The sequence below is a fragment of the Fringilla coelebs genome (assembly GCF_963513975.1).
Source record: "Fringilla coelebs genome assembly, chromosome: 3".
Taxonomy (NCBI): domain Eukaryota; kingdom Metazoa; phylum Chordata; class Aves; order Passeriformes; family Fringillidae; genus Fringilla; species Fringilla coelebs.
The window spans coordinates 62,481,035-62,494,442 of record NC_140030.1 but is presented as its reverse complement, the minus strand read 5'-3'; the positions used below and the strand labels follow the sequence as shown (position 1 = coordinate 62,494,442).

General features: G+C 44.4%; 1 protein-coding gene across 1 annotated transcript; it reads right to left on the bottom strand.

Annotated features, from left to right (window-relative positions):
• Positions 1-122: 122 nt before the first annotated feature.
• On the bottom strand, positions 123-11,239 carry FUCA2 (alpha-L-fucosidase 2). Its single transcript, XM_084203637.1, has 7 exons — positions 10,015-11,239; positions 7,359-7,546; positions 5,352-5,691; positions 4,520-4,730; positions 2,971-3,161; positions 1,718-1,826; positions 123-372 (listed from the first exon to the last, which is right to left on the bottom strand). Exons 1-7 carry the CDS (start codon positions 10,218-10,220, stop codon positions 232-234), a joined length of 1,386 nt encoding a protein of 461 aa, XP_084059763.1. The 5' UTR covers positions 10,221-11,239; the 3' UTR covers positions 123-231.
• Between the last annotated feature and the right edge of the window lie 2,169 nt (positions 11,240-13,408).

The following is a 13,408-nucleotide window of genomic DNA, read 5'->3' as shown; positions in this document are numbered from 1 at the left end:
CATGGTAGCTGCTCAATATTTCACACAACTTCAGAGAAACAAACTCTGTGCAGAGGATCAATTATCTAGTGCTAGACTTTGTGGGGTTTGTTGCATTCCATCTTTTAATAACAGCCCACCTCTCATAGAAAAAGTGAATTTATTGGTCTTTCTCAGTCAAGTTTAAACCAGTGATTAGAAAGAGCAAAGCATCAGCAGTCCCTGCTAGCCAGGGCTTCAGCACAGTATGGCTCAGTCTACATCAGTCAGTTGTAAGGTCCAGCCCCACTGACATGGCATTTGCTGAGGAGTCAATTGAGGTAGAGCAATAACCATTCCCTTTTCTCCCAGGGCAACCCATTTCAGCAGTTCCCTGTATCCAGCCAGCTTCACCTAAAATAGAAACACACACTATAGTTAGAACAGCGCCTTTTCAAAGTACACGTAAGTACAATATTGACAAAGTAATTATTGATCCATAGCTACCTTACTCACCAAGTATCCTAAAAATGTCATTTACTAACCAAATGAGTGATAATTATTAAAGGTAATGGGAAAACATTTGCAAATAGATATGCAAGTACAAAAGCTACTCATATTGGGTCTTGAGAAGGATTTAGGACTGTAGAAAGTGAATAAACACCTTTTGGAAGCATTTGGAGTAGGATTTAGGTCTAAGCAGAGATCTAGCAGCCACAGTACAGAGCTTTGCATCCCGTGTTTCTAAACTGCCTGCTTCACATGGTGAAACTTGTCTTGAATGAGCATGACTGTTTCTTACAGAGGGCAGCCAGGTATCTCAGAAAGCTGATCTGAAGAACTAAAAACCACAAATAGGTTGATGCTGTCACTTACACCAGCTGGTGACTTGCTGGAGTGGCTGCAGACCAGTCTCTGCTGCTGAGGAACAGTACTTTCTAGTGCAGAGTCTAGCTGCCCCCTCAGAATTCCAAAGGCATCTCCATCACTTCTGAAATGACTCTTCCTCCCATATGATGGAGCTGTCTTTGCATCAGTCAGACTACTTTCATATGGAACTAGACCAAAGGGGGCAGTCCAGAAACACTCCTAATGCATTTCAGCAGCTAATGGACATGCAGCGCATGAGACCAGAGCAGAGCTAAACCAAAGTGAATCTCTCCTTAAATGCCCAGAATTGATACAAACTTTGCTTCCATTGGGTTACTTGCTAATTGCCAGTGTAGGTGTGGCATCACTGTCCTCATCCTCTGACCTCCACTTGCTATAAGATGCACATCTAGGGTAACACTGATTGCTCTTCAGCCTCCCTGGGCAACAAAAACCTCTCTGTACATTCCCTTCCTGCAAGGCTTTGATTTCAAACAGCTGCACCACTACAGCAACTCCGGTATCACCAAAGTCATGAGGACAGCTGCTTCTAAAGAAAAGTCATGCTGAGTTAGGAGTCTATACAGGAAACAGGAGGGGTGGCACAGTTTTTTCCCCTGCTCCTTGGCCTCTTTGTGACTCTTAGTTTGCAAGCTAAAACATATCCCAGCAACGTCTCAGTCTAACTTTGTTGCATAAGAAACATCCCACTGAGAGGACTATGACAAGGAGGTCCCAGAAAGAAAACAAACATTTTGCTGGGTCTCTTCCAAAGTACTCTGTCCTAAGAGCTATGCATTCCCAAAGATGCCAGAAACTTTAATAAACAAGATGGAACATGACATGTCCTAGAAGGAGGGGAGGGGTGTGTGTGTGCACTCTCTTTTACCTGTGTTTCTCCAGGCTTAGCCCGTGGCTCACCAAGTTCCAGAATCCCAGAGACTGGCCAGTTAAGGAAGATAGCATTGACTTTCCCTTCTTTAGGGGTGAAAGTGTACCTGGTTGGAAATGGGGACCAAAAAGGCATGTCAGCTTTTCCTTGTAAATCTTTAGAAGTGATACATAAGAGTGCTTTCAAGACTGGAAAAGTAGATTAGAAAGGTCATGATTAATTACGTTTTCACACACATAACCCCCTGGCCCTTTAATAATGTCCTGCTCCTTGAAAATTTGTTTCAACAAACTAGAGGTAATGAAAACTATCAAAGGACTGAATTCAGAGGCAAACATCTGTTGTAACTTTAGCACACTGTATCAACTCAGCCATATAGGAAGGAGATACTTGCAGGATGGGAAATCATTAACAGATAATTGTAGGTTATATTCAGAAAAACATGGTAACTCCCATCTATACACTAACATGCAGACTAAAAGAACTCAAAAATAGTATGAGTGACAGTTTCCACCTTGCATAGCTAGTTTTTAAAAATACTATTTTCATCACTATGCCATTGGAAATCTTGTGGCATACCCCTGAAACATTCCTCCCTCTTTCCTATTTAGTTACAGTTTTTTATTGCTCTTGAAAGGGATTTTACTAAACAGTCAACAGTTCAGCATCTCCAGCCTAAAGCCAGATGGCCAAATCTTACTGGGAATGGGAGTAAAAACACCCACTGAGACACAAGGGCCAAGACCAAAACCCTGATGGATCATGAAGGTGTTAGAGAAGCTACAAGTAACAAGGGCAGAGGGGAGGCCAGAGACTGACTGTATTTAGTGACCAAATAATTGCTGTTATCTTCCCACTTTCTTTCTAAACATCAAGTGACATTGAGTATTCCTTTGTTCAGATAAAAACTTCATAGCAATCTTGTATTTCCAGATTTTTTTTTCATTTCTGTTGCCCACTAGGCACAAACAGAATTACTGAACAAATTAGCCTACACCAAGAAGCAAAAGATCACCACAGAAATGCTTGCAGCTTTCCTTTCAACCTCACCATCATCCCAAAACTAGTGTCTGCCTACAGCTTTATACACATTTTAGATGCAGTTACTTACTCTAAAAAAGGCATTAATTCCTTCACCACATACAAACTAAGATGGTGATTTCTGTAGCATCAAGCCCTTAGGGATTTCAAAGCTTCACTTAACATTGGTGCTGCTTTCCAGAGCCTGCATTTTGGCTCAGTGGACTTACCAGACTCCAGGTGTGACAGTGTCGTTCTGTGCTCTCCATGGTTTCGTTCCATAGATGGCCTCTCCATTGACCTCCAGCCAAGAGCCCACCTGCCTCAGGCGCTCCTCAAACACAACAGCGATGCGACCGTCGTGGGTGGGCCCGATGTTCATCAGGAGATTTCCTCCACAAGACACTGTTTCTGCAAGTTGCTGAAGTGTTTTTAAACACACAGAGCATATGGTTATGAGTAATGAAATCACATATTTGCAGTACTTTCTAAAGTCTGCTGTACTGCTTCAGAATGATGAACCACATCAGTTATGCTACTTTTGCATGCTGAGACTTTGGGGTTCATCCCAAAATCTAATAGAAAATTTAAGCTCTCATAAAACAAAGCTCTACTGTCAATTTTTACATCCAAAACCAGCCCCAAATACTTTCTTGCACCAATGTCTGCCTGAATCTACATTAGAATCAGATCCTGCAACCCTTTATCATTTCAACTTCTGCAAGAATGTATTGAGGGTTTTACCAATAGGACAGATGACTTCTCTGCACCAAAGTAGAATAAGGCGAATAGTTGCTACTTCATCTTTACTGAGTTTTAGAAAAGCAACTTCTTCCTTCCTCCTGTTTGATGCTTTTCCTATTTTATAGAAATATCTGTAAAATACAAGGAAGCCTCCTACAAAGCCTAGAAAATTTGTGTTTGCATCCACACTGCCCTCCAGAGATCATGGATTGAGATGCATAAGTCTGAGAAACAGACAGCTGCAGACATGCTGCTGAATTAATTCAAACCTTCTGCCTCTGAAAAGAGGTTACTTCAATTTCAAATTGTCTTTTGTGAGGATAGCACTCGAAATCGCAACAATATTAAGCAACAGTAACAATCTTTCCCTCACTAGCTGATATTTTGCAACTGAATGCATTATTCTGGAAGACTGATGAGTCTTCCTTTCATTCGGGTTTCCTAAACTTCAGATCTTTTTTAATATCTCAGCCTAGTAAGGGAATCAATGTTCTTACACCACCAGCTGTCTGCTTCTGGTAGCATTTATCTGTATGCCTGTAAGGAAAGTTTCTCGCTACAAAGTAAAACTACTTCTGAGTCATAAACTGTTTCTATCTATAAGGGGAAAAGATATAGGCTTCCAGCAGGGGTTCCTAAACAGGAGCTTTGGTTAAACTACAACTGTTTGCTTCTCATCAGTTTGCATATGCAGTTACCAGAGAAACTTATGACAAAAAGGTAATGATGAGACTGTCTAGATCAGTCCTTGGCCAGTTACTCACAGGGAAAACAGCTTCTAAGAAACTGACTGAATTTTTACTAGAAATTCATTCTATAAAAACTACTAAGAGAAAGGTTAGGAATTACATGGATTTTCCATCCTGCCAGCGTTAAGGCTGGAAATTAACAAAATTAGTTATTGTTTCATGGATTCACTATTGAATTAAAATTATCTTATTCATAAAAATAGATACATAATCGAACAGTCAAACAGCACAACACAACAAGCAGGAGAGAGAACCGGGAGTGGCAGCAGCTGCTGTGGCCCTGTACCTTCACCAAGTCCTCGATGGGGAGGTAGTCGTGGAGCCGCGCGTCCCGGCGGTAGCCCCAGGACCTGCGGTCGATGGTCATGCAGTTCTCCCACTTGTGGGGCAGGAGGTGCCCGGGGTTGTAGCGGTCGCTGCACGTGTAGAAGCCGCCATGGGTGCAGATGCTGCCCGCTCCCCAGCGGTCATTGGTCACCACGGTGTCCCGGACCGGGCTGGGAACGGAGGAGTTTTATTATTTTTATTCTATAAAATGCGGTCACAGCCTGCAAAATCCCTTCCCACACACATCCCTCCCAGGAACTAACATTTTGGATGACTTCTGTACTATTAATTTATTGCAATAAGATTAAGTGCAATGTCAGAAATTCTATTCTCATGCTTTGCTAATAAAAGGTCCAGATCAGAATTTCTTAGGGAAATAAGCTCCAGACTTTTACAGGAGCTCTGCCAGAAATCACTCTGCACTTCATATTCACTGCCAGATGTTCAGTCTGCGCTGACAACAATGTATCTGTATCTCAAATTGTCCTGCTATCCTGTCTTTCTGTGCAACAGCAAAGACTTAAGGAAGACTGTGATTAAGCAGAATAGCCAATACCATCTTAAATGATTAATTTGCAAATGTGTTAAAAAAATACAAAGCATTATTTTTCTAAAACCAGCTTTGACAGTTCTAGGAAAGGTCTGGATTCTGTATTTCAGGAGAATTAATATTTTGTAAAGTCCTCTTAAGCAGAAGTAGCAGGTTCCAAAAAAAAAAAACAAACAAAAAATGAAACAAACTAGACACAGCAGAATTTCAGATAAGGAGCTAAACCAGCATCATTATGTACCTGTCATTATATAGCCAAGCCAAGAAACCAGTGCTGTTCCAGTAAGTATCTGGAGCATTTCCATCCCCATCAGACCAAATTATTTCTGGCTGGTACTTGGTCACAATTTCATAGAGTTCTGGTAATGATTTGCTGGTGGGAAACTTGCTTGTATTAAAGGCATTGGTGGCATCCTCAAGGAAGAGAGGATTGAACCATTCAAACAGGGAATGGTACAACCCAAAATGCAAGTCAGTCCTGTTTCTAACAGATGTTGCTAGTTCAGCAACAAGATCTCGCTTTGGTCCCACATCAACAGCATTCCAGTTCCAAGAATATTTGGACCCCCACAAAGTAAAGCCTAAAAAGAGAAAAATCAGAGGATAAGAAAGGAAAGAAGAAGAGAGGACATTACAGTTCTTTCTGGAAAGTGGTTGGAAGTGTTGCAAAAAATAAAATAATAAAAATTAAATACACAATATGTCATGGTATAAAATGTGCCTATAACCTGTTTATGCACAATGGAAGTAGTTTTAATATCAGAACACCATGTATTTTTATATGTATGCATATACATTTATATTTTCCAGTTCTGTACTGCTTAGGATAATTATTCCTTCTCTTTAATGATTCAGTCTATTCATATGTGCCAATTAAATTAACTAGATGACTTTTAAGGCCCCTACCGACCCAAGGCATTTTCTAACTCTAGGACTCTGAAATTAATCAAAAATAAAGCAGCTTTTGAGGCATATACATCAAATGTGAGCTGTAAATACACAATCAGCAAGTGAAAGATAGAATTGTTTCTCAGCTGCAGAAAGCCCAAGCTATCATTTGCATTCAAAGACTGTTCTCCTCTTTTCTGTTTCCATCTTATGCAAATGTTCACTTTTTGTTTGCCTTGATATTTATAACAGCTCAATCAACTACTCTGTACATGTATGAGGAGAGAGCAAAAACTCCTGAAACAGCCTGTTAAAACATCAAGATTAAATATCAGAAGGGATTTGACCTTTTAGACATCCATCAATCCAGCACGACCACAAATGCTACTGCACTGCAGACTCAGACCACTGCCAGAGGAGCTCCACTCTCACTTTCTAACCCCTTTATACTCACTGTCTAATCAATCTTGTGCTATTTCTGTGAGCTGGATACATGCAATTGTATGGACTAAACAACCTAAAAATTCATGCATAAGGCTATTGGACAGACTAAATGAATCCGGGTTCTTTTGAAGTCACTGGGAATTTCACCACAAGTGAAATTCAAGATCAAGAATTATGTGTGTCAGAGCTGAGATTAAAATTGACACTTCACAAGTTGCCAGCCTTGAACCCACAGCTGACAAAGACCAACAACATTCATTAGATGTATTGTAGAATATCTTAATATTTTATACTTTCTTTGCTAGTGTAGTTCCTTCCAGAAGCTTTCTTTTTCTTTACTTTTCTCTGCAAAGTACCTTACAATTACAGTGCTAAAAAAAATTGTACCTGTAAAGCTATAGATCTGGTTCAAGGTTTTGGCTTCTGTGCACTACATCAGGAAGAGCTATACCTTCCTAAATCTGAAGGTAACTCCTGGAACATGTTCCTAAATTCCTTGGAGAAACTAAGGGAGTTTGCTAACTGCCTACTCACAGCAGCTCTCCAAATGTTAAACACTGCAGAATTCACTTTTAGGTTCCTTCAGCAATACATTGCACAGGAATAAAAAATAAACTGTGGCCACTGCATGAAGCTCAGCTGCCACCACCACTTCAGGCTGTCTTACCTACAGCAAGAGAAGAGTGGCACAATCTACTGCTCCTCCTATGCAAACTCCATGGCCACAGCTTTTGTGTAAAGGTCAAGAAAACACCTGCATATTTCTTGGGTGGTTTTTGTTTCCTCTTTGGCTGTGGTGGGGCAGGTAAGCCTGCCTGGCTTTCTCTATGTCTCTTAGAAGGTAAAAAGTCACATGTTTTTTACATCTGTTGACAGAAATGCAGCAATTACTAACATTCACAAAACTTCCACTTACCCTCATGGTGTTTTGAAGTTAAGACAACATATTTTGCACCTGAAGCCTTCAGAATATCTGCCCACTGGTTGGGATCAAAGAATTCTGCTGTAAACAGAGGACCAAAATCTTCATAGCTGAAGCCAGGTGGGTAATTTGCATTCATAAATTTCACATAGGGCACTCTCTTTTCCTTCTGCCAGTACCACCTACAAAATACAGAACAAAGCATGTCTGCTGATGTATTTTTAGATAAAGAAAAGATAATTTAAATTATCAGCTCCTATTTAACACAGAGGTAGAGGCATTGGAGTACATGACACTTGTAATAAGACAAAATCGCTCCAGAAAGTATTGATTAGAAAAGATTTCATTTTTTCTATCTTATTTGTCCATGTTCTACATCTTTGCACTCCACTTTGGAAAGGTCTCATGATTTCATTTGAAGTAATGAAAAAAGCAGCTACGCTGTGAGAATGGAAAAATGACAGTCTTGGTCAATACCCAAATCTCAAAACTGTACTAGAGACCACAGACAGCCTGTGTAAGCAGCTCAGGAGACAAGAAAAATGCATTTTTCCTGGACTTGCATGTCTCACCTCCTCAAGTCTCACACCTCAGCCATTGGGCTCTGCCCCCAACAATGCAATCCCTGCATTGCATTGCAGGGATCATCAGCTTTACCCCTCTGACAGTCCCAAGCCCTCTACACAACTGCAGCTGAGTGACCCAATGTCCACAGCCCCAGGGCCAGAGAGAGCTGTGACCAGGCCACTGCAGACTCTGCACACCTGAGGCCTGCAAGCAAAGGCACCCTGCTAGAAGAAGGCATGTCCTCCATCCAAAACATGCAGGGGCAAGAACACCACACACTTACAAATGCACCTCTGTCACCCTTCTATGAATGAAACCAAGCAGCAAAAAATCCTCTTGTCAAATTTAGACTTATATGAAAATATATTGCAAGTGAAGCAATAAAACAGGCCAGAATCTGAATGTTTGAAATTAATTTCACTCTCCTGTCCTGAGCTGGACGCTGACCTCAGTTCTCTGAGGCCATAGTGTGAATATTGTTGTAACCTTCCCAAAAACACTTTAGCTTAAACCAGCACAATCTCTGGCAGCCAACAGGGAAAAAAAACTTAGAAGAAAGAGGCTGAGACAGCTTTCCTCATTGAAAGAGCCAGGGGCAGAGGAAATAACAACAATAAAGCAAAACAAGTTTTTAAAAATAAAAACAAACAAAAAACCCCTCTGATTTCAAAGCATGTAATTTCTTAAATTAAAAAGTAACAACCTTGCTTCTCTCCCATAGTCACATGGTTTGCTAACATGAACACTTCCATGCTGACAGGATTAGATTCTAGAAACATTCTAACCAAGGCTGTGGAGCTCTGAGGGAAGGCACACAGGATGGGTGATAACAGTTTGTGACCTTCCATTTGACGCTGCTAATGCAGGACCTCGGTCATCTGACTGCACAAGCAGCTCTAGACCCACACCTGCCATGGGATAGGAGAATACAGGAATATAAAAAGCAATTAGAGTTTTGAGGTCAAAAACCAAATACTCCATCCTGAGCCTGCACACCACTATCAGAGTGCAGCACTCTGAGTGAGGCTTGAATCCAAACTTAGTTCTGTCCCACCTCTCTAAAAGTAATTTATTAGTAAATGCAATCTGCATTAAAAACCTGCTGAAATGCTTGAACTTAATTCTGAAAAGAACAGGTTACAGAAAACACTGGTTTGATTAGATACATGTTGGCTTGTTTTGCAAATATAGTAACTCAGGTTCACCATAGCTCTGCCACAAAGCTGCCCTTATCTTCATATTGTAAATAATAGTGCGTCTCACTTGAAGTCTCACAGGAAGTACTTGGTAGAGCATGGAAAGGTGACAGCAAAAACATGCTTACAGCTAAAGGGCCTGAACCAGTGAACACTCACAGAACAAAGATTTCATTGAGCCTCTGAACTAAAATTATCTGCAAGATCAGAGTTTTAGGTTCTCTTAAGTGCAAAGCACTCTTAAATAATAGTAATAACAGTAAAAAAAGGAGAAGAAAACCATCAGCAGCACAAAATGTGCTCATGAAAACAGCAAGGCTGCTTGCCAGGTAAGGGTAGCAATGGGCTCCCGTGCTCCCAGAGCGCTCCAGCAGGTGCACAAGGCTGCTCCAGAGGCGGGCAGATCCCAAACGCCTGTCCTCACAAGGGACACAGACCCCTTCACCCGTCCTTCATGGTGCTCCTGGAGCGGTCCCTTGCGGCCACTCCACCAAGCACCTCTCACCAACTCTGTTGTGCTGCAAGGCCCTTCTCTCAGCTCTACCAGCTCTCTGCTTGATTTAGTCACTTCAGCCTAGATATTCGGGAGTTTTAGGGCTGGGCAGACGGGTGCTGAGACACACCAGAAGCGCCTCAAACTCCACCTCCCCTGCAAACTGCGCCATGGAGTCCGGGACCTCCGGTGGACACCGAGCTCTTCCCACACACCTGAGCTCCATGGTCAGCCTGCAGAGGGGCTCCAACCCAAAGCACCGCCGTGCGGGGGGACACCACACCATCCCCGCCTGCCCCGAGCGCTGCTCCCCAAGCAGAGCCCTGGGCCCGCCGGCACGGCCTGTCCGCCGCAGCGGTTCCGGTGCGACCGGAACGCTCTGGCTGCAGCTCACCAGAACCACTCGCTGCCGAAGCTGGGCACCGAGAACACGCCCCAGTGGATGAAGACGCCGAACTTCGCCTCGTCAAACCAGGCGGGCAGCGGCCGGGCGTCCAGCGAGCCCCAGGTGGGCTCGTAGCGGGGCCGGGGCTGCGGCAGCCCGGGCAGCCCCAGCAGCAGCAGCAGCGCCAGCGCGGCGCGCCCGCCCGGGCCCGACATGGCGGCCGCGGCGGGGCAGGAGTTCACGGCACTGCTTGGCCGGGCTGGGCTGGGCTGGGCTGAGGAAGGAAAGGGGAAAGAAGCGGGACATGGGCAGGGCGGGCCCCGCGGCACCCAGCCGGCACCCAGCCGGCACCGCTGCCCCTAGGCTCCTCCTCCGCCCCGCCCGCCGCCCGGGGGATCTTTCCCAGCGGAGCCGCTCCATCTGTCTGCTCGACCACAAACTGCCCCCTGGATATTAAAAATTTTAAGAAATTGAAGTAACCGGCTGATGCCTCGGCCGACATCCCGCCGTGCTTTCCCCCGCCCTGCCGGCTCCTCCCCCGGCCGCCCCGTCCTCTCCCGAGAGCGGCCTGACGGTGTCTGCTGGATCTGCGGCCGGAGCCGGGCCCAGCCTTGGATCTGCAGCCGCTCCGCTCCAGAGATGGCCTCGGCAGCCTGCTGGGTTCGCCCTTCCCGCCTGCTTCCCACCACAGGCTCAGCTTCCCTCGTCCTCCCAAGAAGGACAGGGTGTAACATCTGCAGCTCCTTCCAGCCGACTTGTACGTGGAGGCTTCCCGGGCAGAGAGGTGGCCCAAAGCCTGTCAAGGAAACATTTCTCTCTTCGATCGTTAGCATGGCCCGTGCGGAAGCTGCCTCAGTTCAGTAGATGACGCTTGGCGTTTGTGCTGCGGATCACGGGTGGCAGGCACATACTTTAAAAGTTACATCTTCCAGCAATTTGTTGCCCACCCTGGTGCTTCTCCGATCTTTCCTGATGCCCGAATTTTGTTTTTACTTCAGCCCCCAGCTGCCATGGGACAGACTTTGAGAAATAATTTGGTTTAATCAGCAAATACTAACTTTTCATAATCAGCACCACAAACAGAAAATTCTGTGGCAGTCTCATCAGAACAGTCAAAAATGAATGAGCAGGCAGCTGAATTAATCTCTCTCCAACTTTACTGCTGTTCTATGGAAATAGAGCTTCAGTTTCCAGAGCCATTAACCACAGCTGTTACATCTAATTCAAAAAATATTTAAAGGGCTGTGAAAACAAGATGTAAATGATTTTGTAATTTTTTCATTTCTATACCTTGATTAATATAATAAATTACAGGCAGATAAAATACATTGTGATTTCCAGCACATTATTCTTTCTGACTGTTCACGTAACTCCGATTTACCAAAGCACTTTGATATTACAACAGGAGCCTCTTCATATCTCTTTTGCATTCACCACTGACCTACTTTATGTCTTCTTTTTGCCTCACCCCTTTAGGTGTCATTTTGCTTCTCAAAAGGAATCTTTAGATTCCTTTGACCTCTTGTACGGTATCCTTTCTAGTTTATCTTTCGATTTCGTCATGTTCTCCTTTTTGATCACACCAAAGGATTGCAGACACTGAGCAGCTCCTTAATGTGAGAATTTTGAAGCATACATTCTGTACATCAAGACAAAGTTACAATTGCTCTGTCTCTCAAAATGTTTGGAAGAAAAAATGATGTTAAAAAAAGTCAGGGTGTCTGACCCAAAGCTCGCTGACCTGCCATAAACTTTGGTGAGGTTTGGAGTGGGGACTGTGTATTTCAATATTGAACTTGAGCACACCTCTTTGGGAAAAAAAAAAAAAAAGAAGGGGAAAGAAAAGTGGCAAACATTTCAGTAAACAGCAGCAATGAGTACACTTCTGATTGAGGCATAAACGGGTCCAGAAAATGTCACCAGCCCACACACGCCCAGGTACAGAAATCCCTGTTGGGGAAAAAGGTCTTTGGTGTACAATCACATTTGTAATGATGCAAGCTGCAATGGGTAAATGATAAAAATAGCACATTGTCAGATTTTGTAAATAACACAGGGCTGGTGCGCGCAGCTGCAAATAGCTCTCTAAGCATGGGTACTACGTTCCTGCCGGTGTGACCATGGAGCCTCTGGGCCCGTGAGAGGGGCGTAAGCGTGGAGTTCACTGCCGTACCCTGCGAGGTGCCCGTGCCTCTCCCTCTCACACCACAGTCCCGCTGGGAAAGCTCTGTGGCTGGGGAAGGAGCAGGCTGGTCTGTCAGCAGAGGGAAGAAGGAGAGAAAATAATGAAGGCAATCTCCTGAGGGAAGCTGAGCAGAAAAGACCTTTCGACCTGACTAATGGCTGACATACGAGACTCCTGTGCCGGATCAATTGCTTCGACAAATGCGAAGGGTGACGGCTGGGAAGATCACAAAACCCCTGCGCCTGGGGAGCTGCACGGGCTCGGCATTGAGATGAAGGCACTCGCTTGCCTGGGTGGAAGCAGAAACCAGAAACTGAATTTCACGTGGACAAATTTCACACTTGATAGGTTTTGATTCAGACCTGGAGAGTCGTAGTTGTTAAAATGCAGCCTAAATGCAACTTTCACATTGGATAACTAGATAACGCAACTGTGGATGAATTAAAAATATAGAGTGCAGTCTTTTCTGTGTTTGTCATTGTGGCTGCACGACAGCGAGGATTTTATTCAAGGTAGAATGTGGTATGACTTGCCTGTAAGAAGCAGTATGAGCATAAAATTTCCTTTTAAAGGTGCATCTTGTTGTAGAAAGGTTTCTGTAAAAGACCAGGAAACGAAACCATGAAGCTTGATTTTACTTCTGCCTAGGTCTGTGTGACTGATCTGAAAGGCAGTACCTTCCTGCCGAAGTTAGTTAAGTCTCTTACATGCAACTCAATCCTTAAGAAAGATGGGGAGGGAGGTGATGGCTTGGGGAGGATATTTGACTCGTCTCTCTCGCGGCTCTTTTGCAGGGATGCGGTGCCTTGTGCAACCTTCCGGCTTTGCGGGGGAGAGGGCACCCTGTTACACAAAACAGAAGTGCTGGTGTGGGTTACTCGGCTCTTTTTAACTGATTCTCTTTTCCTTTTTTTCCGTTTTTTTTTTTTCCCCTGAGAGATGGCAATGGAGGGAGCATGAAGACACCCTGGGGGATGGGTGGATCCGCGCACCCAACCCCCACTTCTCTTTGCTCCTGTGCAAACACAAAATATATGTTCCCAGAGACCCAAAATCGCCGCCGGCGTCCCGGCGGGGCGGTCGGAGGAGAGGGGCGGCTCTTCCTCTGCAAACTTTCCCTGTCCCCTCCCTCGCCGCCTCTCTCCGTCCTCTTCTCTCCTCCCTGCCGTTCTCGGCTGCCCGTCGACGATGGCTGAGAGGCCAGGGAGCAGCGGGGCA

What these genes read in the sequence shown, in the direction of transcription:
- FUCA2 (XM_084203637.1), bottom strand. Translation starts at nt 10,220, where the DNA reads ATGTCGGGCCCGGGCGGGCGCGCCGCGCTGGCGCTGCTGCTGCTGCTG. An exon ending in TTCGGCAGCGAGTGGTTCTG is followed by an intron (nt 7,547 to 10,014) that starts GTGAGCTGCAGC and finishes TGTATTTTGTAG; the next exon opens with GTGGTACTGGCAGAAGGAAA. An exon ending in GCTTGGCTATATAATGACAG is followed by an intron (nt 4,731 to 5,351) that starts GTACATAATGAT and finishes CTCCGTTCCCAG; the next exon opens with CCCGGTCCGGGACACCGTGG.